Consider the following 24,971-nt stretch of genomic DNA (forward strand, 5'->3'; position numbering starts at 1 on the left):
GATCAACACTGTCCTTTAACTCAACTCATATGTGATGGTAGATATCCGTATGTTTTTTCAATCCAAAAAAGGACAGCTGCGTTATAAATGTTTAATTCTCTGTTTGCCTGATCTGAAAATTCTATCTTGCTTACGCTTTGATCACTTTTGCCAAGCAAACAAACCCTCTTTCTAAACCAGAGTACAGCTGTGATTATTCAAAAGTTTTTAAAGAACTGGACCAGCACAATGATGCATGTGATGTTTTTTTAAAAATAAGACCTGCTGTTAGCTGGGTGGCACAGTGGCTCACTCATTAGCACTAGGGCCTTGGGTTCAATTCCTGGGGTACTATCAGCGTGGACTGTGTTCATGTGGGTTTCCTCCCACTCTACACACTTGTAGGTCACTTTGCTTCTGGGGAAACTGGTGTGTGTGTGTTTGTGACTGTGTGTCTGCCCTGTGATGGACCAGCGTCCTGTCCAGGGCGTACCCTGCCTTGACCTTGTTGCTTGCTGGGATAGGCTCCCTCCTTCCCGTGACACTGAATTGGACAAAGTGGTTAGAAAATGGATGGATGGATAGTTACTATTGCTAAAAAAATAAGAATAGAAGAAATGGGATTAAGCTAGGTAGTTTAGTTGAGCTAGGTAGTTTAGTTAATCAAAAATTGTGGTTTGGGCCTCTGCCAACTGCGCGAGAACCCTATTCCAGGTACCTAGTGTACAACCCTATATAAAGACGAGTTTTCTATTCTACATTCAAAGTCCTTGTTTCACTACAGAGTTTGTAGCAGTCCCATGAGTTAACGCTTATCTATTAGAATCCTTCTCCTTAGAGGACATACATGGATCTGACTTACTCTTAATTGCTTTTGCTCTAAATTGAAGTGATTTGGCTCGTTTATCCTGCCCCTGTACAATAATTCCCTGAGACCAAGAATCTTTCTTGTTGTACTTGTTGAACTCCTTATTTCCTTTTTGGTGTTGTCGGGATCCAAACTGAATACAATATTCTAAAGGAGGTCTTACTAATACTTCTTAAGCTTGAGCATATTTCTTTAATATTTCTTGACACGCATTCCACATAGCTTAATCCATACCCCAAAACTGTTTGTTTTTGTTTAATTGCTTCTTTACACGGTCTTGACAAAGACATAGAAGAATATACACAAACACAGATGTCAATAAACATGTTGCCTTCTCTTTTTAATCTAACAGTTGTTTTCATTGAGGCCTGACAAGTCCTAGTGACTGAGTACTTTCTGAAAGATTTTGAATGGTATTCTGAACCTTCAATGTGCATTTCACTGTGTGCATAAAATAACTGTGAAGTGAAATTGTGTGGAAACGTAGCTTAATGTCCTGTCGATAAAGTGTGGTTGTATTACACTGCTCAAGCAGGAGAGCTCCTTCCTTACATTCAGACACAGACGGCACTGAAGACAAACTCAAGAGAGGTATTCAAAATATCTCCATCAGTTTTGGACTGATGCAGAAGCATGCCGTGAGCTGTTAAATTGAATTATTGATAATAAGTTAATTAACTATAGTGCACATGTAAGGCTGCACCCATCCATCCCATTTCTAATCCTCCTATCCAGTACGGAGTCTGGGTGGGGGAGATGGAGCCTAAGACACACACACTCACACTAGGGCCAGTTTTACAGACGCCACATTGGCACAGCTCCTGCAGGGGGAGTTGGGCGGCAGTGAATCTGGGTCCTGAAACCATGACTGCTGCAGCTCCTGCCAGGCTTGCAGTGACATGGGTGGGAGAAACACTGCTCTTCCAGTTGATGGAAACTCTCCTGTCTGGCACTGTGGAGCTATACTGTAGGTGTGTCAAATGACAAATGCCTCTGACAAGTGAGTGTGTTGGAGGAGCGTGACTGTCAGTCCTCATTTTTCCTGTGCAGTAGAGGAGTCATTGCTTAAAAACTCAGTGCTTAAAGAAATTGCGATTCTATATTCTGCAGTACATGCTAAAACAAATGGTCAATTCCAAATATAAAATTAATAGGAATATGATTCAAATTACATTAAGCAGCATACATTGTATTAATCAGAATATTAAGAAAAACCCATTTAATACCCAGGTTTCAAAATACAGGTAGAACAACAGCATGCAATAACCTTATTCATAACTTATTATTTCAGGGGCCACAAAAAGTGTTTTGACATAAAGTCTGCAGGAATGTTTGCTTTCTGGGTGTATACACCGATTGAGCCAGAAAGACATCTGTAGCACTGAAACACACAGTCATCAAAGCCTATGTGCTTATGATCTTGCAAGTGGTGCAATTGAGCCCATATGCCTGTGTCCACTTTTAATGAATTATTTAATAAACATCTGAAGGAGAGTAAATTCAGCAGGTCATGTCATTAGTATACAACTGGGGATTAACAAGGTAATTTATTCATTACTGACAGCTGCGTGAGTTTGTTGGGAAAGGAGGAGGAAAGTCAAAAGAAAGAGTGAAATCCCATGAAAAGTGCAAAGAAGAGAACTCTGTTACCTTACTCGCTCCAGGCAGCAAGTGCAGCTTGACATAGGGGTCAGAAAGCCCATTGTGGTCCATTGGCTTGAGCCCCTAGAAGAGAGAGGAAGAGAGGGTCGGAGGAGGGTGTCAGCTTTTTTTATGAAAATGCTTTCCTGCAGAACGAGATCTTGGGTGTAGGACCACATCATATCTTTTCGAGAGGTGGGGAACAGAGAGTATAGGACACACCCTGGATGGGATTTCAATCCATTGTTGGTTAGCTTCTGTCATCAATGCCAGTGCTCCTTTATACAGCTGAACTGACTTAAGCAACTGGGATACTGGATGCCTAAGGTTTCAACAACTTGGGATTTCGATACACAACCCTGCTGTTACTGTACATGTATAGCCATGCAAAACATTTAACACATTTTAATATTTGTAGATTCATCTAATCTAAGAAATAGTTTGTTGGCTGATCTAAATACAGGGGATTTAGAAAACTATTTTTATGATTCTGATAGCATTTCACTCTTCTTTCGGGGTAATCAGAAAGAAAACAGGGAAACTAAACACTGACAGTTTGTGCTGCTGTTGATTTGCCTTCAGGAACTGCATGGCTGCAGGATCAGCTCTCCTGTCAGTCATTCTGCTATGGCTCCTGGAAGCATTTTTTCTGCATTATTAATACCATTCATTCTGAGGAACTAAACAACGCGTGGGAGCGCTTGTGTGGGTTAATTTAAATCAACTAAAATACATAAGTGCTTAAAAAAGAGCTGGTGGGATTGCTGATCTCCACGGAGAACACATACGCCATTGAGGCTCACCTGCGTCAATGGGACACATCACATGGGCAGAGGGAATAGTGTTCCTGTCAGATAGTTTGTGCATTTCCTGACCACAGGCAGTCTTGGTGTTAGGTGTTGTAATTGAGATATTGTGTTAATATCACTAAGCATGTATCACTAAGTCTCCTTAAAGCCTTTATGTCTCAAGGCCTTGATGATCAAGTTAGTACTGCAGATTATACACACTCCTTCTTTAAGTATCCAGACACTGAATGATATGAGTTACTGCAAGTATCTGAACTTGAAATGGGAATCTCAGGGTAAAAAGGCCCTTTTCTTTGTCTGGACTCCTCATACATATATTCAATTCAGAAAACAACACCAGAGAAAACAGATGTAAGGCTCTGGGTCATTTTAAATGGCTGATGTTCCTGTTTTAAATAAACCAATAAATCTGTTAGAACTGGTGTATGTCAGAGATGAATACTGCAGAAAGGGCGATCAATCTCAAGACACAGAAATTAGGAAGATTTTATTCAGTCGCCTTAAAGAAGCAGGCTTACTGGAACTCTCCATCTTCACTTGGAGAGATCACTATCTGGCAAACTGCCTCCAAACATGACAGTTTTATAGCTTGTTGGAACTGCTGCAGTACAATCATTTTTTATACATGGCATACATGCATGTATGAATTTTTTATATTCACATCTAGAAGTTCCCAAGACACATGCCAGGCTTTTATTTATAGATTTCTCATCAACCTTTAACACCATTCAACCACGCTTGTTAGTGGAAAGATTACTGTCAAATTTTAATCTAGACTTTAAAATTGTAGGTTGGATCTTAGACTTTTTGACAAGCAGATCACAAAGACTGAGGGTAAATGGTCTTATATCAGAGCACTCTTGTTCTTCCAGTGGCTCTCCTCAGGGCTCTGTGTTATCCCCTGTCCTGTACTGTGTATCCTTAACACAGACAGCTTTAGGAGCCCTTGTGGAGACAGAAACATCGTTAAGTTTGCTGATGACTCTGTCATTGTCAGTCTCCTCCATCATGGGCCTATAAGGTGATTATTGTGCTGAATGATGTTAACAACTCCTTCTTTTGACTTAATGTGTCAAATACAATCCAAAACTGCCAAGACATGATAACTTACAGAAAGCTACCACCAGTTGCAAAAGCAACAGTCACTGAGGAGCAAGAAACTGAAAATGTCAACAGTCAATTGTCTACATATCTTGGGAGTGTTGTTGATTACAGATTTACCTTTGAGGAAAACATGGATGACTTATGTAAGAAGAGCCAACAGCGACTGTTCTTCCTAAGAAAACCGTGCTCTTCCAATGTGTGTCTTACAATAATGAGCTTATTCTACAGAACATTCATTGAATCTGTCCTGACATTCACTGGGGTAGCCTGGTTTATTAATCTTACTACACGCAATAAAAACAGACTGAGCAGGATTGTGAAGGTAGCCAGCAGAATTATTGGTGGACGACAGCAACGGCTGTCAGTCATCAATGCCCAGCACATAGTGCAGAAGGACAATAAAACCAAGGACTGTCATGACCACGCCTCGCACAACAAATGTGGACAAGTGATTGTTATATTTTTCTTCATATATTTTTTCTTTCTCATCATACAGTACATCTATGTTTCTGATTTGTCCATACTGTGTTAAATGTATTGCATATTGTTTTAAGTCTTTTACCTGCCTGCAAAGCAAATTTCCTTAATTTCCAATAAAAGTCAGAAAGTAAGTAAGGATACACCATGTTTCCCTGTATTCTTGCCAAAGCTGCATTTCTTAAGGTGGGTAAGGGGATGAGGCCTGCATCAAGTTGTCAATTCCTCTGTCCTGACCCCCAGCCTTTTCCTGGCCAATGTCTGGACAAGGAAATGATTTGTTTTTGGTACAGTATCTGGATCTCCCAGTTCTCTGGTAAATCCTAGATTCGTTCGAGATTAACCCCCTTCCCCTATGCGCCACCTCAAGATCTGAAGGTCATTTGTCAAAGAACATCAAGGTGTGGTGCTGCATACAGGAACAGTGTGCTGCTTGTGATGTGTAAGGTCTGTCAGGCAGAGCCACAGGATGGCCCAAGCACACAGACACCAGGGACTCCGATTTTACGTACATTTATATATGTATAACTTTTTCAGCTGCATTCTTGAATTTCTCCTCAAGGCTTTCAATACAGTCGATCTCCCTGAGGGAAAAATTAACTCTTTCAGATGGGAAATCGAACAGCTGTCCACACTAACACTGTTCAATCTATTAAGGAGTTTCCTCCTGTGTTTATTAAGAGCTGCGGGTCAATAAAAGTGTGGCTTTCAGCTACTTGAGCCAACAGAAAAAAAAACAGTTGCTATGCAAACATACCCAAGTGTGTAGGCAGAAATAAAATCTGTTTCAGCTGGTTCCTTAAGAGAACTGATTGATGGAAGAAAATAACAGTGTGGATAGGATCAATAACCCATGCTCCCTAAAACTGATAAGACACCTTGATTTAATCTTCGCTTTTTTTCACTGGTGCACCACAGCACAGTCAATGCCTGTGTGTTAACACAACAAGCCTTGCTGTTATGAGTGCTATCAGATCCTGCAGTTCTATCTTACCTTGTGATGCTTCATGGTTCTTAAGTCTGAATTTTAACTACAATTTAATCTTGTAAGGTACAGTACAAGTATTTTTGCAGACTGATTAGAACACAGAGTTGATGTCAACTTTTAAAGCTCCTTACAATAAGACCAAACCAGTAACCTTACTTGTCTTACTGAGGACAATGTATATTGATATCTGGAAATAGACACCAACGTACAGCATAAATGGGTGTCTGATATAAACATAAAGAGAAGTCATAAAACAACATGTATGTTTCTTATGCTATATAAAGTAACTAAGTCAAACATCAAATTGTATTTAAACTGATTTACAAGATAACTGAATTGCAATGTCAATTCTAGATAAATATACAATAGGATAAACTATAGGAGAAGTGAAGTTTCCTCACTCACTGAATGCACTAATTATTTTCAGGTGGGGGGGCAAATTTGAAAATCCATCTCAAATTGTTCTAATAGATTGGAGCCAGCTGTCAGTTGTGGTTGTTCTGTCATGCAGTGCATGTACACAGCTCACAACACAGTCTAACATTTCCCTATGGGAATTAAACAAAGTGACTTTGCAGTCCCTCAGGAATTTCCTAATTCCATTAGGCTCTTCAACGAGGTTTGACAACAGCTTGCACAGGAGTTAACAACCCATTATTACAGAGAAGAAAAGTGAAACTTTTAAAAAACATTTTCTACCTAACGAGAATGTTAGGATCTTAAAAGATATCTCTGTTCTTGAATCAGTCCAGGGAGGAGACTCCAGATCCATTCTGGGGCTTGAAGGAACGTGCTGACAGGCTAAAGGAAATGAACCTTTGCAGTCTTGAACACAGAAGACTACAAGGGCGCCTGACTCAGGAACTTTTACTAACCTGTCAAACACAAACGAGAGGACACAAGTGGAAACTAAGCGAAAGTTCATATAACTCGGAGAACAGGGGAACTCTTCGTCCAAAGGTTGTGGGAGGACGGAACAAGCTAACCAGTCATGTTGTTGAAGTCGCTACATTGGTTTCTTTCAAGAAAGGACAGGATCCCTGGTCAATCAATTACTAACTACCAAGCAGTCTCCTCTCGTTTGTAACCTTTATGTTCTTATGTTCGGATAACTGCACAAAACATTCCACCATACAATCCCATTCACCATGGAATGGGGATGTGAAGACACGGGGGTTTTCCAGGAGGAATTATTTGGCACTTCAGTACTGTTACATTCCGCTTAAAACACACACAGACAAAAAACACCAAAGCAATAGAAATCCCAGGGAAATACGTTGAAAAGGATGGAAGGAATTCAGAAATGATGTCCCCAGACAATGAGATATTGAATCTGCATCCTCCTGGCAGTTCTTTGGAACGTACTTATTTTCTGTGGACTCTTTCCTTGTTGTGCTTAAGCACACTCTTGGTGCCTCCAATGATTACACCTTTGCTAGTTTCCCAGCAAAATATAATTCATACAAACTGTTACAGCAGCACGGTGCTGTAGTCATCAGCATTGGTACCTCGCAGCGCTGGGGACCTGGGTTCAATTTCTGGGGTGCTATCTGTGTGGAGTGTTCTCCTTGTTCAAGTGTGTGTTTCCTCCAGGGGCTCTTGTTTCCTTTTGCAGTCCAAAGCCAAACTGGCAGGTTAAGGTAGGTTCTGGGAGAACTGGACCTGGTGCAAGTGTGCGTGTCTGTGTCTGCCCTGTGATGGACTGGTGTCTTGCCCAGGGTGTAACCTGCCTTGCCCTTGTTGCATGCTGGGATAGTCTAGCTCCAGGTTAGCCCGCACACAATCAGCTAGTGACGTGAACCAGGGTGAAAACTGTGGCCTATGAAACACAGAGCTCCATCTGCGCTTAGAGAAAGCACCTGTATTGCGTGAGCTTCTTGCAAACCCTGTGATTGGATGATCTTTTAATGAGGAAACCTTCATTTTCTCTACTTAAATAAGCTCCTACTCCCATTAAGACTTTAGCAGGCATTGGGTATCTCAGCCAGAGCTGGTCTTGGCAACAGAACACAAGATGCACAGGGAGATGTATAAGCCTACAGTGGGCTGTTTTATTATTATTTTCCTCTGCATCTCAGTTCAGCTGATCTCCTGCTGTTCTTTGGGTATTTTTGCAATAGCCTTTTCTACTATAACTTTTGAGACTCCATTAGCTTGAGTTGCAGACCAATTGTGCTTCTTTACTGTGAAGTTAAAGTCAGGAAGGGCTATCAATGGGAATACTTGTCAGGATAAAAGCAGTAATTAAGAGTTTCCTCTCCAGATGAGGAAAGAAAAATAGCCTAACCTAGTAATTAAGAAGTGGCACAGGTTTCATGTCAATTTTTAAATGCATAATTATGAACGTAACTGAGAATTATCTTTTGTTTTTAATTTTCTGTTTGCTATGTAGACTAATGATGAAAACTGCAGGGGCAATCAGTAGCAATGAATACAGACAGCAAACAGCAGCTTACTGTCTGAAGGCAGACACGAAGGCAGTTCTCTCCCAAGCCTGCCTTATCTTAATACCCATTTGTACTGCCTGAGGCGCTGTCTCTCAAAAATGTCACAATTTCTTAAAAAAACATTCTCAGATCTACCAAAAATGAAAATTGTTCTGTACCTTGAATTGTGCAACAGTTCTTCTTGAATAATTATGAACAATTAATAATTATTAATGAATACTAAATTCAACAATAGTTTCTGGCAAAAGACTATAACTCACTGTAATTATTTACTTACTTCCCTTGAACTACTAATGCCACTGTTCAGTGTGTTCAGTTTCATTCATTCAAGCTTTAATGAATTGCACATAACTTGTAATTAAACAAAATGGGACATAAGTGAAAGATAGTGGAAGGCTGTATGGAGGAAATGACTGTTTTGCATCATGCGAGAAGTTTCCACACAGCATCTTAAAGGGGAACTGCAACGCTATTCTTCTCCTGGCTGTTGTGAGTTTCAGTGTTGATGGCTGAAGTTTCAAATAGGACAGTGTGGCACTATACTGGCCAGAACTGTCTGGGCTCTCAGGGACCACACTGGCATTGCTTTCAGTAGAAGACGCACCTCTTTTAAAACTGAACATCCGGTACGGGGTCTGTGTTTCCTGAATGTGTCGAAAAACAAGTGGATTGGAGGTGTTAAGACCAAGAAGATGCAGTAACATAGAAAGAAATCATTAGACAGGTAACACCTGGCCCCATCTTGGAAAAAACAAGCCAGACAAGTGACCATTGTTTACGTAATGAAATCTATCTGGATTAAAAATAATCCAACACGATACCCCTCAAGTCAAACCAGATAACTGTTTATTAGACAGACATTCAAAATCAAACCCAGCAACTGCAAGTGTGTAGGAAATCCACTGAGAAGACAGCACTAATTTCACAAGGGGCGCACAGGCCCAGAGTAGCAGCCTGCTGTAATGCTCTCCTGATTGCCATCTTGCTGTTGAATAGGCAGTTGATCATAATTAGGGAGGAAGAAGAAACGGCATGTGTGAGTGCAGATGGGTGCCTTACATCAGGATGTCTCAATGCCCGCCTCACATACCTAGTCATCCATACCAATTTACCCAGCGCTGGCTCTTCTGGTGCCTGCGTTTCCTCTGTGTATTTCCCCCTGAGCTCCCCGACAAAAGCTGCTGATCAAATTTAAATCCTTTTATCTCTGAAATTGTCCATTTCTCTGACAACCAGCTGCCTAGGCTTGAAGAAAACATGGTGCTGCCGCACAGACCCAAATGGCTCACGTCCACTTAAACTGGGCAAAGACCCCAAAGAAGGTTAGTTTGCCTTGATCTTTTTCCGGTTGTAAAGTACGACAAAAAACATGGGCAGCATCGGGGCTCGAACCCTGGTATAGCCTTCTCCATCACCAGCTATCTGCTCATCACCCGCTATGACCCTGATATGATTGGGTGTCTGAATGAGTGCCCTGTCATGGACTGGCATCCCATCCAGGGCGTACCCTGCCTTGTACCAGGTGCTCACTGGGATAGGATCCAGTACCCCCACGACCCTGAACTGGAAGAAGTGGTTAGAAAATGAAGGATGTCAGTGTGAAACAACAGATAATGTCACCACTCACAATTCTGCTGTGAGGTTGAATGGAAACTCTTCACCCTTGTGCTGAAAAATCACATATAAGCCTGCACAAATAGATGACTGGCTAGGGCAGGAGTTAAAAGGGACACCCACAAGCCTTCAGTTCTCCCAGCCTGTGCGCAACCTGTATTAGACAGGCACTATCATATGGACAGTAGGTCTCCCGGCTCATCTTTCAGTTTTTTTATTCAATTATAAATATGACTCTTCTCATAATTCTGTCTGGGGATAGACACGCCAGCTGGGGAGGCTAGACACTTAAAATAAAATCCAAACAAAACAAAATGCATTATTGACAATAATGACATGGATGTCTTCTTAGCCTGAAGGAGACGACTGCCATAGTGGCTGAGCTCTGAGTATCACAGCAACCATGGTGTTTAATTTGAATTCCCCCGCCCCACACTTAACAGCCCTCTGAGAATTTGACACGGGGTCTTGTGCCTTGCTGTCCTGCTCAATGGCTCGAGAAATCAATGATCCATGGCAAGGCTGTGTGTGGATATTCATGGGCTAATCACTTGGACAGGAGAGACCTGCCCACACTGTACAAGCTTGGTCTCCCCGAGCTGGGCAGGAAGGAGTTAATTCTGCAGCGTTTGCGACAGGTGATTGATGGAGACATTTAGCTCTGTCCTGGGAGCAGAGGGATGAGCGAGCGTGAGGAAATGTTCAGGGTGCGTTCGCGAGGGAGGGAGGAGGGAAAGTGAGTGTTTTTGGTGAACAGCACCTTCAGCAATGACTGTAATAAGCAAATAAATATTCTATTAAAAAATCGGAAACGCAATCAGTCTTGTCAAGATAATTATCTTACCTCTTCGGCATTTTGCTTGAATTTTAATTTCATCACTTGCCTTTTTATGGGGGGGGGGGGGGGAGGTTCTCAGAATCAGGAGAGAAATAAAAATTGAAAATGATGTGATGCTCTTATTATTTAACTGTTAATGCATTTAGAAATCATGTCTTAGAAATCCCTAATACTAGTCTTTTAGGGTGCAAATGTTTTGGGTCTCTTTACATTCTGAGTAATTAAAGGCCCAATAAAGATGGTTAAATGTATCTAGTTAAGGCTTAGTTAATATACTGGGAGATATTAAAAACACAACAAATAAGTACTGGAACCAATAGCATTTGTTACACTACACTTGAATTAGCATTTAATGATCCGTGCAACACCTCAATCCATAGTTTGTTTTAAATAAAGATTTTGAATCAGATTTTTAGCAAAAACGGGATGGTGAGATGGATTACTGAAATTGAGTGGCAGATGTCTCCTGAATGAATGCATTGCTTGAACATGGTGTGCAGTGACTGCAACAGTCCTTCTGTGGGGTGGAATTACTCTTTGTAAACATGCCTGCAAGTTTACTTGTTGCTTATAAGGTGACAAAGTGCACATTTATGGTAAGACAGCTTATTGAAACTCTCTAGCAGAAACTGCATACATGTGTGATGCCAAACCTGTTCAACAGTCCAGGTAAACCAGCTCAGTAAATCCTGCAGGGGACAGTCGAACCAGCACAGTCACAGCCAATATTATCTAAGAACTCTCTGTATAAATCACATAGCAGAATCAGCAGCCTCAATAATGCTGGCCAACATGTACACTATATGGATAAATAGTAGAAGCAGATATTTTATGGCTGGAGTGAAAGAACATAGACAAAGTGTAAATCTATAATAATAGTTTGGTAAGGCATCAAATGCAGGACGAGGGGAACAGCGTGGGCTGATCCCCAGAAACAATAATACAGTATAAAATTGACCCCCTTCGGCAAACTGTTAACGGGATGAAGAGTTATGAGAACAGTGTGTAGCTCTCATAAGCTGTAGTTCGCTATATAGTACAGAGCCTATATTTATCTAGGCTTGCATATTACTATGCTTTTAGCAATATCTAAAATCTGTCATCAGAAAATGGCCTTTATGACAAATACATCTATGTACATTTTAGTTATACAAAATAATGTATTGTTTGATGTGTGGGAACAAAGAGATTTATTTTATCTATGATGATCAGTTTGTTTTCAATAGGAGCATTTAGTGACATTACAGTATATGAAAGAACTAATAAAACTAAAGCTGTTCTGCTTCATTACTTTGTAGATAAATTCTGAGATTATTACCTCTTACTTGCGGGACGGTTTCCTTGTCTTGGACATTAATCCCATGCAGATGTATAGGCTGACACCTGTGGCCTGGCCTGTTGTGATGTCACTCACAGAAACTGCTGAGTGTTCATAATTTGTATTTCCATATATCGTTTACTAAAATTATGTTTTTGATATGTTTCTGGATCTGGGGTTTAATTACTGTACCAGCTGAGTTAGCTCAAGTCCTATTAACTTATTAACACAGAGGTAAGTTTTGTTGTTTTCCTTTCTTGTTTAAACTTCCATCAAAATAAAAAATGATTGGAAATGCGGTGAACTAAACAGCCCAAAAGACCTTAAAACCTTGTTAGCTGCTTAAAGCCTTTCAAAGTGAGTTCTGCGTTTATGCATTGGGACATAGCACAGCTATGAGTTGGTGTTACCTCTGTCTTACTTTAATAAAACCAAATTCTGTCTTTTACAGAAGCGTTGATCTTAATGACACGTCTAGAAAAGAAATACCATCGTTTTTTTTTTGCCTGAAACTAAGATGACATTAACTTGAAAACATCAGGCTTGAACTTACTGTACATACACACAACCTAAGGATGGGAGAAACTGGATTTTAAAATGAGCACATTGCTAAAAAAGGGAAGAGAAAATATATAATGTTTAGGTCAGATGACAGTGTACAAGTGGGGAAACCCAATTGAATAACACAACCAATTGGTGGTGGGAATAATCTATAAAGGGGTGGGCCAACCCTGGTCATTATAGGGTCTTACAGTTCATGCTGTCATCAATCTGTAAAGACCTGAAACTCCTTGATCAATTTAGTAAGTTAATTAGTTCAATTAAGCCAGGAATGGCCAACTGTGGATCCTGTGAGATACAGGGTGTTGGCAGTCTTATTTAAAATAATCTCTAAACCTCAACACATAGTCTGTGTAAGCAGTTAAAACAAAATTGTTCCAAATCTTAATAAATTAATGATTAAGGGGAATAAATAAAACCTGCCTGATTGTCTCTTTCTGCTACCAGGTTTAGCCACCCCTATTATATAGAGTTAAACTAAATCACTTTGAGATGTCAAGTTTCTGAAGGGCTACAGGCTTTAAAGTGTAAATTCCACCCACATGGTTGTCAATCTTTAAAGGAATTTGAAATGAGATTACTAAGATTTTCCTTTAGATGCACAAGGCAAACATACAGTATATAGAAATAACAGGTGTGCATCTTTTGTAAAAGCTCTTTGGGGTTAAATGTATGCACTTTAAAGCTTTTGGCAGTCAGCTGGGGTCTCATGGGGGCAGCAGGTTTGACTGAGGATGATAATCTGGAGGAGGACTGGGAGGAGGGGGGCTGGGTTTGACTACGGGAGGCTGTGTGTCTGAGCCTCTTACCTTCCTGTACCTGGGTTTTGGGAGCTGTTCTCGGCCCAGCCATGCAGGGAGAGTGCGTGCGAGAAAGAGAGAGAGAGGGGGGCGAGCAGATGGAGAGAGAATAAACAGAGGAAAAAGAAAACAGTGTGAGATGTTACAATCAAGTGCTAGCGAACACCGGAGAGAGTGGCGTGTGGCTCTCAGCCCTGCCCTGGAAGGGGGGTGGGGGCTGGTTTGGCATGCTGCCCGATCAGGACAAGCGAGCAAGGGCACACACGCAGAGAGCAGTCACTCCACTGTCTGCTACACCCGTGAAGTTAGAGAAGTCGAGGGCATTTCAAAGGAAGCTTAATGCAGCATGAAGAGATTCATGTTCAAAGTACAGTATACCTGATGTACTCAGAAGAAAATGGCAACTTGCAAGTATTTATATAGATATACAGACGGGCGACATGGTGGCGCAGTGGTCAGCAGGCACTGCCTCGCACCACCGGGACCCTGGGTTCAATTCCAGATCTGGGGTACTGTCTGTGTGGAGCCTGTATGTTCTCCCCTTGTTTGTGTGGGTTTCCTCCGGGTGCTGCAGTCTCAGACACAAGGTTCATTTAAACACCTGAAGAGTGTGGGAGCTAGATGAGGTTTAAACGGGAATGTATGTCACTAGAGCTGTTATTGTTACAAGGATTTGAGTGCACTGTGCAGTTGCTCTCCCATTGCGCCACTATTGGTGATACAGCAATTTGTAGAAACTTGTCTTTTTGCATGGTGCCTCTGTGATCTACAATACCTTCCCTCAAACTTTGTTTGAGCCTTTACAAGTGATCAGATACACCAGGTAAACCCTTGCTTAGGTCTCTATCTAGGAGACAAGGAATCACAGAGAGTGGAGAGCCCTTGCCGTAGATTTACCTTATAGATTCTGCGATTGGCTATGCATTGGGAAGCACGCTGATCTGATCATTTCCACCTTCAAAGTTAAGAGCTTTCTTTTGAGTGATTCATATCCTAAAGCTGTGTTTAAGTGTGACCTTGCTGAAGCCCATTTGAGAAACACTTACTGTATGTGGGATACAGCCCAGTGGGTTATGGTGGAAGGTTAATGCCACAGGCAGGCCTTAAATATTTGAGAATGTCTGAGTGGTAACATATAGTAAAAGATCTAAATATCCTGCTGAGTTAAAAAGTGGGACTTATGAAATCATATTTGTTATGAAAATAAAACCAAGCAACCAGGAGTGCCTGAGAATATTAATCATAGGTATTCTTGCAAATACTTTGAGTGATATGTTTGTTAATTGGTGGAGTGGAAAGTAGTTTCTACCTTAACCAGAACATATGTAGGCCTGGTCGATTTCTGTTTTATGTTTGATTTATATTTAGAAGCTGAAATAATATGTGTGTTTTGCTATGAGTCTATAAAGCTTAGGCACAAAATAAACTGTAAATTAATACCTGACATGCAGTGTGCAGCTTTGCACTACTCTTCATCATCTGTATCTGTCCATGCTTCAGGGTTTTGAGTCTTTAATCATCATGTTATAGCCATCAACACTAATATTTGCCAGTAACACTGGGATATCCAATGCCTTGGCTGTCCAATCCTGTTACTGGAGAGCCAGTGTTTCAGGAGTTCATTTCCATACAGCTCTTCACAATAAAACTAGCTGGTTACTGGCTTATAATAGGACCAATTTAAGAGCTTTTCCCAGATCTCCAGGGACCACTGCTTTAAAGAAATCTAGAAAACCCACGGACACACAGGACCTCCAGCAGCAGGACTGAACAGCCGTATGACTGAAGAAATCTTTATTAATGCAGACCTTCTCACTGGCTGAATTCAGCACAACTAGAATAATTCCCCACATGGAAGGAGCTCTTCAGTCTTTACACTGGAAAGGCCCTTTCAGTGGTTCAGATAGGTCCAGCATGGACACAGCTGAAATCAATTGGTAATGAATACAAAAGGTCCCATTGCCTAATTTTAGTCATCTGTGCTATTTTCTTCTGCCACTTAATTAAATAACTGGGGCGAGATTCTCAGAAGGTCGTTGAGCTAAATGTAGTCGTATTATCTGTTAATAGGCTGGTTTACTGCATGTCGGGTAATCTCAGTGCAAGCATTCATCATGTTTCATGTTAGTAGTGGCTTTGTTAACCATCCAAGTTGTGTTTTTGCACATCAGAAAAAGGAATAATTCTCCTGCATTATGGTATAATTTTGTAAGGGTTGCAGATTCTGATTTTGAGCAAACATATTTTACTACAATTGACTTTTCTCCAAGTGACATTTTGAGGATGTGTGTCTATAAAAAGCCCCACATCAATCACTGATCCCCTACATACTGTACATGGTCAAACGGCACAATTGCGCATTTATGCAGGTGGTATTTCTTTCTTTACGGCTTTTAACATTTCTAACATGTAATCGTATAACACTGTGTGAGTCTGTGGGAGAGGAACAAGCACTGCAGAGAGCCATGCTTTTAAAAGTTCACACCACACACTGTGCTCCCCTGTTATAGCTCTCAAGCCCCAGGAAAGAGCTCTGCATTATAATCATCTTGAGAAAGTGTAATTTTATAAAGGAAAAAGCATTGTAGAATGCTTAGCTACTATTACAGTCTAACTGTTCATAAGCACATTACTATCATTATTTATCTGATTTATAAAATAAAGATTTTTTAATCACATTTGTCAAAAATATCCTGTGGGGATATAAATTCCAGTTGTCATAGTAAATGAGAAATCATTCTTAATTTATCTGCTTAAATAGAGGATTGAATGAAAACATCCATCCGTCCTCAAACTGTTTCATCCTATACAGAATCGCAAGGAAGCCGGAGCCTATCCCGGCAAGCAACAGGTGCAAGGTGGGACATCAGTCCATCACAAGGCACACACCCACACGAGGGCCAGTTTCCCCAGAAGCCAATTCATCTACCATACGTCTTTGGGGAGGAATCTGGAGTATTCAGAGGAAACTCACACAAACACAGAGAGAACATGCAAACTCCACACAGACTGCACCCCAGGTCTGGAATTGAACCCAATCTGCCTCCTGAAATAAAAAAAATATATAATATTTTATATATATATAGTATATCTTAAAAAAAGGTCTAGCATAACTATATCTGTGAGATGATTTAAAAAAAACTTTTCTTGACAGTGAAATCCATATACAGTGATATAATCCTTGACCAGTCTCCAAGATTTTGGAATGGACTGGCATCCCATCCAGGGTTGACCCTGCACTGCTCCCATAGCTTACAGATATAGGCACTGGCTCCCCCATGACACTGAATTGGATGAAGCATTTAGAAAATGGGTGGATGTTTTTAAGTGTCTTGTGGAAAATATGGGATAACTCATTTTTCTGCCGGATTGTAATTGATGTCACATGCAGACATTGCCAAAAGTGGCTCATATTAGATGTTTCACAGCTTCCAATTTTGTACTTTAAATTGCTGGTTACTTCATTTTGAAACACTTACAGATGTAACTCAGACCTCAGTCAATCGCCAGGTGAATTGATACTCCAGGGAGGTGACAGCATTGGAGTGTCTACAATCTTCACAGAGAGAAACTGTAGCTCAGCATATTGTCATACTACTACTTGCAGCACTAATACCTCAATGGGAAAGCAGGGAACTACCTGGAAGATCAGGCTGAGGTCCCTGTCATTCAGATGACTTGGAAAATAACATATGTCGAAAAACATCTATGAACACAGAGAGCTCATAGATGGAGCTCAAAAGATGTGCTTTGCATGGCCACTGGGGGGAAAAACAGACTTATACTGTCAAATAAATCAATTCTGAATATTTTTCCCATGTATGCCAGCATCGTGTCGCCTGATGCCATCAATAGGCATGAATGGAAGCCAAAGTACAGATCAATTACTGGCTGCAATTATCACAGGTGAAAAAGCTACTTATGCAAAACACTGAGGTGCTTACATTGGCAAAGCATATTTACATATGCTAGACAATGTGGGGGAGCAATTAAAACAAAACTGGATATTATTAAGATTTGAATATATATTTGGATTTTTTACTAGGTATACAATAAAATGGTCACTAAGTTGAAGAACAGATATAGCAGCTCTGGAATCAGTCTAGAGAATAGCAACTAGAAACACTATGGATCTTAAAGTAAAGTTCTACACTGACCAGCTTAAGGAACCAAACCTTTTAAGTCTTTAACAGATAAGACTACGAAGGGATTTGATACTACCGTTCAAAATCATCAAAGACACAAACAACCAGCACTGGTTTTGACAGTTACTAACAACTAATGTAATAAAATGCCTTAATGTGCTCTGAAACATGCGTGTCTGAAAAGTCGGACTTGTGTATACGTGAGTCTCTTACGGGCACCGTAAAATGGTAATCACAGCACACAGGAATGGATCACTGCCACTTTCTTCATGTATCCAGTCTATTTGTCTTGGACAATACAGAAGTCACAGATTATATTCTCTAAAAGCTGAGGCACTTTGGATAAAGGTACAAGACAAACGGGCACCCAAGTTCTCACTGAACAAACAGCATTTATTCACTTATTTATATTTTAATTTAAAATAATCGCCATGGATGACAGCTTCATAATTCAGCAGCCCCCACCAACCTGCCAACTGCTGTCAGCAGAGAAGCGCAAATTCTCATACAGTTTAATGAAATATTAACGGGAGAGAGCCTCGGGGCTGTGCTAATTCTGATTTATATTCGGGAGATCTCTGCTTGCAGCAGTAAAGGTGACATGTAGCTGCGCTGTCTGTGCGGTGCCGGGGACAGCCTGCACCGTCAGAAAGGAGAGAGAAAGAGGTGTGATAAATAAACGCATCAAAAAATATCAAGAGGTGAAGAGTGTGTAGACACAAAGATGCTGACATGTGCCTTTGATCAGGATGACTGCTGCTCATCCCCTCCTCCTCGTACACCCATTAGCCGAAGATGAAAACGATTACCGTCTGTGTCTGGCATGCCGGCTACAATATATCTTCCTCAGTCCCTCCTGTGTGTCACAATTAGTTTAAATGCCTCCATGGCACAGTAAATGTAGCGGGACTTCTGTGCAACAAATGTGGAAAATAATTAAATCTTATCAGTGCCTTCTAACTTACAGTCCAAAGAGTCTCAGTTATGACAGAGTATGTAATAAAACCCATTAGACAATCTGGGACACAGTACGAAGGAGGATAGCTGATTGTTATGAGTATTATCATAATCTATTGGAGTCCCCCATCCCCCCCAGTGTTGTGATCCCTGCAAATTTAGGGGGCTAATGTTTCTTAGGACAATATTGTTTTCGTTATAAAAAAACAGAATATGCAAACCCCCCGGAATGAAAACTCCTGAAATCTAACAGGATTTACAAGGTCTACGGGCAGCTGCGTCAGTGCTTGGCTTGGGTGCTGTATTGGATTTGTCGCAAAATTTGGAAGTTTTCTCTAAAATTGAATATTGCAGAGGTCTGAAACTTAATCAACCCTTGACCTCTGATCTTTTCCCGAAAGGTCAAATGAAAAATCCCTACAGAGTGGCCATAGGGTTATTATGTTGGAATAACTGCTATATAGGAAGCCCCATGCGCTCTATCAAAAAATGTACTATTTTGTGGAAAGGGGTCAGCAACCACTGATAATCGCGTCTCGCAGGCAGATTTCTTTTCTTTTCTGTCTTCTAAAGCTTCATCCAGGCAGCACAGACAAAATAACGTATTCACTCAAGTGGTGGTTACTGTTATTACTTACAGACTTATTAGGTAGATGTCCCATCAGCAGATTAGTTTAGTAGTAATTGCAGGGCGGGCAGAAGACCGAGTGAACTAAATTACAGACGGGTATCCTCTAAGGCCATATACACTGGTGTTGGAGTACACTCTGAGTTCCCTGCAGCTGCTTAAATCATCTGCAGGTAGGACTTGTATCAGAGAGTTTACACCACGCACCCTGTCGTTACTGCTGTTATCTGGGATGTGCACCGAATGTAGATTTTGGGTGGAATAAAGAGTGGGAGGGAAAATATGTTTTTTGTGTTCCTTATAAAAGCATACAATCTCTTTGCAATCTTCTTATAAATATAAATGTTAACAAAACCCCCACAAGGCATTTAAATCTGAGCACCAAGAGGCAAACAAGAGACGTCAGTTTGGGCTTCAGTCCTGTTTTTCCAGTCCTGTGAGGATTGATGCCCAGACAGATATCCTTTGGGATCTCCTGCCACATCCTAGGGTTTTCTTTTTCAGTGGGTGGACTCGAATCAAATGGCCGAACATACTGTACGATCTAGCTAGGTAGAGAGAGACTGGTTTCAGAATCATTGGCCTACGTCAGATCCCGAATGCATTTTAAATTGGATTTGAACTTTGTAACATGTTGGGAAGAAAAGAGGAAACGGTCAGTTTCCTAAAACAAGACATTTTCTTAAATAAAAAATATTTTTTTCTTGAATTTACACTTGGTTGCTCATATGACAAAATGTACTAACAAAATGAATACAGCACAACTGAGAAGCTGACAGTCAGCGCTATACAAATGTTTTTTTCTCCCAATTTTCCATTCCCACCTTTTTGTCCAAGGCCTCATTTACATATGTTATGCTGGAGGGCAAATAAATTTGTCTCTACTGACATATGAGAACCTTCACATGTAGAGGACAAGGCAGCTTTGCTCAGCAACCAAAGACATAATGCCTTCAACATGGTATTTAAAGAAAATGTACCATACATATCCCAGCATTTGTCAAGCCTGCCACAAAAATGAATCTGCAAAAACGAAATCACGGCTGCCACCCTCTATCTGCTGTGCAAGGTAAACATACTATTGACAGAGGTGTTTCTAAACAAGTGGTCCTGGTGAAAGGCTTGTATCTGTCTGGCGCACTTTGCCCTCAGTATAATCTGCAAGCCACTGCATGTAATCTTCATTTGCCGCCTCTCACAGTGCTGCTATTGATGGGGAGCTCCATCAAGTCTGGAGCGAGGGATCGATGCTGGGCTTTGAACAGCTGTGATGAATCGTGGAAGATAAGTTGCTTCAGCAGAACTGACAGCTGTTGTGATTGCTATCCTGGTTTAGCGAATACGTTTCACCCCCAAAAGAGGACAGAGAATATGATGTGTGTGCATGCAGTTTCTGAGAAGCAAGAAAATACAAAGAACATGGAGATGGTGGGGGATCCTGCAACTTATTGAGTTTTAAGGCATTTTTAATTTTATTATGCACGCAATGTGGAATCACCAATGTGTTCTTTCACCTCTCAGCTCACACACGCTCTCACTTACTGTACAGGGAGAGGATTGGTAGGCATGCTCCTCTCACCCACCAATCAATGAAAACATTAGTCTTTTGACACTTTCCAAGCTCAACGGTGCCTTGCTGGAGAGTTAGTACTGATTGGAGGAGAAGCAAGTCCCTCAATGACATCACTGCCAGCGCCAAGACAGACTAGTCCCAGCCCTCTGCCTATGGAATATACCACTGCTTTAGGAGCTGGCTTGGACAGGTCACTCATTTCCTTCTGAACAGGCAGCACTCTGAAAGTGCGTTTTGTTTGGATTCAACACAGTAAGTCTTAAAAGTCCTCACTGAAGAGCCTGTCCCACTCAAATAGAGATCAAGAGCTTATGTGTTCTGTTTCAAAACATAGTGCAGAAAGACTATGTTTTTATTCTACATGACTTTCATATATTAAATTAAATAAAAACCAAGCACTGATGCAACGACTGCATATTATTTTAAACATCACATTTGATTGTGGTTTAATTAGTACACATTTTTTTTGTCTTTTCTGTAACAAATTGGACACTGAGAATCTCTATAAGGTGTACAGGACTGTTACTCATTGGGATTGTAGCTGCAGACCCCTAGCCTACAGACACTTACAGTCCTGCACTGTGGTTTGAATAGGACATAACCAGCAAGGAGTGGACACTGAGGGAATGACCACAGACAGGGAAAAGTGGCACACAGGAGAAGGTTCTTCTGTTTAGAAATTTAGAGATGACCTCAGTTTGCAAATCTTGGATTTCAGTTAACACCGATGGGGAGGATAATTCAGAATATGGGCAGTTTTCTAATGGCTGACCAGTATCAGCAGAGCCAGATTCTCCACCCTGTGATTTATATGTGTTCTTCCCTGCAGACACCCCCTCCAGCCAGCCTGTTCGTTAATGCACAGCCAACCCTGTCAGGCAGAGGTGACAGCGAGCAATCACCAACTCCCCAAGAGAGAAACTCCAAGGGGTTCTCCTCAGCTGGCGATGCCACTGTTATTTCAATAGCTAAATAAAATCAAGGTGGGAACTGCAGCTGTTTTCTTGGGGCATGTTCAATAATCAATTATTTTGACAATTTGGTTTTTTGATGGTTTTGATGTCTGGATTGAGTTGCAATTGTTTTTTTTTCTTTTCCTTCAAAAGAAGTGTATTTCTGCTTTAGAAAAACATCAGTGCCTGGGAGAAAGAAACAAACACACAGATGTAGGTAATATTATTTTAAAACGGGTCCACTAATTGCTTCTCATTGTGTAAAAACATAAACAGAGGGCGAGGCTTACAATCTGTGAACTGAAAGCCCCTCAGTGTTAGAATGGTGGACAGGGGGAGAATCAGTCAGTGCCTCTGATACTATAGTCACATCGCAGTCCTAAGGCTGGCGACAGGAGCTGAGCTGAACAGGTGGTGATGATGACGCAGGTCTGCGAGAAACATGCAAGAACCACACAGCCATGTCAGGGGTCTGTCTACCTGCAGCAGAAACCTGTTTTTTTGTTGGCTGAACTGAATCTGCCACATGACTGCGCATCGGGAGACTGACTGGCACACTTCATTAGTCTCGAGTGCAAGGGCTGCAGCAGCACGGAGCCGCAGTATTGCGCTGTGTGAGGAGGACCAGGGTGGAAAACTCCCCTCCCACAGCTCAGCTGCTTTCTCCAAACCCGGCTCTCTGGGGTCAATTATTCTTGATATTTTGATTTGATTTTTTAATCTTACAGATTATACTAAAATTTACCAGAAATGAAAAGATTTGAAATAAAAAAACTAACAAAATTTACATTTTTATTATATACAGTAGGTCAGCACTAAAAATGATCTTATTTTATTATTTGTGAGTTTATATTTAAAGTGAGCAATTAAACACATTGATCATATTTGTTCCTTCAAGCCTAACTCACTGAGGTTTCCAAATAGTCAGCAACACAACTAAATTATTTCAAAAAGAATGTGAACTATTTAACTTTTTTTATTCATAAATTATATTGTGGTTTGTATGATTCACAAGGAAGGCAGTTAGGTGAGTCTAAAAAATCTTCACAATTTTATCACAGTAGAACAGGACGATGTTTAAATGGAGCTCACAAATGTGTCCTGTAAGCGTCTTTTCATTGTCTGAGAAAATTGTCTGCTGCTGAGAAATGGCAAACAAAATGAACTGAAAAAAAAGATTTCCTTTCAGTGGACTGAAAAGCACTGCATCATTATACATTTTTCTGAAGCAGCAACAAGGTGATGAAAAGAGATTCTGGGAACCATGTTTTTTTAAAGGTGTGTTTGTAAGTCTGTGGAGAAGAAAGAGCTTGCCCTACTACTAGTGCTGCATTTGACTACAGTGACAAATGGGAACAGTTATTCTATTGATTATCACACAGTGGCTAATGCAGATATCAGCATTTTATTCAAACACATCGGTTTGTGTTTGTAGCCTTTCTATCTGCATCTCGGTCAGACTTTAGGAAAATTGCTCGTGTTCTAACTAGGCAACATGCTCATACATTTTTATGAATAGTCTACAGTTTTCAGACCATCTAGCACAGAGCTCTTCAAACTTGTAAAATAATACAAAGGTACAGCTATAGTAAACGGCACATAGTTTGTATCAGGTAATATGACTTAGAAGATCTCTCTCCTTAAAAAGGGCAGTGGTCCAAAATAGTGGAATACTCACACACTACTCCTGTGACTGGGTAATATTGTGTGGTTCAATAACAGCCCTAACTACCTACAGCTGGCCAGACTAGACCAAGAGCAGCTCAGACAGCAACATATGGAGCCAGCAGCCTAATGTCAACTTGGATACATGTCACATACAGTAGCAAGGTAAAGCAAAGAACACTGTATGGGCCCCCAGTAACGCCCATGCTCAAAATCCACAGTGTTGGCCTCATTCTGGGTCAACACAATTTCAATTTCATGCCTACTGTACCTTGGCCTTGTTGATGCTGCAGTGAAGGGCATTGTTTTCTTGGTCATACAGCAGACTGAAGTCCAAAGTCCCCAGGGTTGCTGTAAAAGACAAAGAGAGGAGATAAGGGATCTATCTCAATTAGAAAAGAGCGAACGGAAGGCTTCTCGAGCTGTCATTCAGCCACTGTGGAAACTGGAGATTTTTTAAAGAAAGCCTGGATGAACCACAGTAAAACTCAGTCTTGTTTAAGGATGATTTCTTTTTCTTTCATGCTCACAATGCTTTGCTACAGTGTTCAATTTGCAGAATATCAAACCTTAAGAAAAACACAATATACTGTATGTATAGATTTAATTGTCAAACTGTCTGTTTCACACTTTCACTGCCATGATTCCAAGCTCAATATACTCAATATAATTTATTTTGTATTTTGTTTTCTGCTTTGAACTGAAGATGGCATTAATTCAATAAATACTCTAGCACGTCTCCTTAACAGCTTTGGGTACAGAAAGGCTGTAGCGTCTTGTAACAGCATTAACAGACACCTCTGGGATTAAACAAGGTTGTGTTTCAATTACTGTTATTGAAGGAGCTGTGACTGTTTAGTAACATCTGACTTCAAAGTACTTCCAATTACAGAGTATTTACAAAGTAATTACTCAGTAAATTCATACAAAGCTATTCATTATTACAATGACATGCAGATTCCACAGAGTTCATGTTAATACTTTTATTGGAATACATACCACGTTTGCTTTGACATAACCAAGAAGTTGCATATTCCAGTAAAGCATATTCTTTGAAGTTAAATACAATCACACGTGAAAAAGCACACACAACAAAAATAAACCTGGGAGACCAGGACAAGAAACACAGGAAAGAGAAACAACAGATAGGAACCAAGGGTCCAGGGAAACAGGGGTCAGGGAGACCAGGGAACTTGGAAACCAGGAAGTGAGTAAACCAAACACCAAGAGTAAGAAAAAGAAACAACAAAAAAACCCGGGAACAAAAAACAGAGAAACACCGCACACAGGGCAAAAAACAAGTTCAGCGTTCTGTCACGGATGCCGGGAGTGACTTCCCATGGAAAGCCAGGAATACTGCTGAGTGACCCGCTCACAGGCACGGATGTCGGGAGTGGCATCCCGCGGTTAGAATAGGAGAACAGAAAAAAAAGGCCCAAAGCGGTGCGGGAGAACACAAGGCGCCGCTGGCGAGGTCAAAGATTGGCTCAGCTTTCCGTCACGGATGTCGGAGGGGGATGCCGTGGAATGGCCAGGAGAGCAATAAAGACCCTGTGCGCAGGGGTAATGATGCTGACTCAAGTTGTATATCTTTGTTCATTTGATT

The 24,971-nt window shown here is 40.9% G+C and overlaps 1 protein-coding gene across 3 annotated transcripts in view; it reads right to left on the reverse strand.

Moving 5' to 3' along the window:
• The window catches only part of doc2b (double C2-like domains, beta), a 218,429-nt gene that overhangs the window by 27,673 nt on the left and 165,785 nt on the right, over positions 1-24,971 (reverse strand). For 2 of the 3 annotated variants that reach the window (XM_015367828.2, XM_069184231.1), the window contains exons 11-13: positions 23,637-23,716; positions 13,454-13,477; positions 2,498-2,572 (exon numbers count right to left, since the gene is read on the reverse strand). In XM_015367828.2, the coding sequence (XP_015223314.2) occupies positions 2,498-2,572; positions 13,454-13,477; positions 23,637-23,716 (179 nt within the window). The remainder of the gene's footprint in view (positions 1-2,497; positions 2,573-13,453; positions 13,478-23,636; positions 23,717-24,971) is intronic. The other variant, XM_006640820.3, reaches the window with a different exon arrangement.

The sequence above is a fragment of the Lepisosteus oculatus genome, chromosome 26 (assembly GCF_040954835.1).
Source record: "Lepisosteus oculatus isolate fLepOcu1 chromosome 26, fLepOcu1.hap2, whole genome shotgun sequence".
Taxonomy (NCBI): Eukaryota; Metazoa; Chordata; class Actinopteri; order Semionotiformes; family Lepisosteidae; genus Lepisosteus; species Lepisosteus oculatus.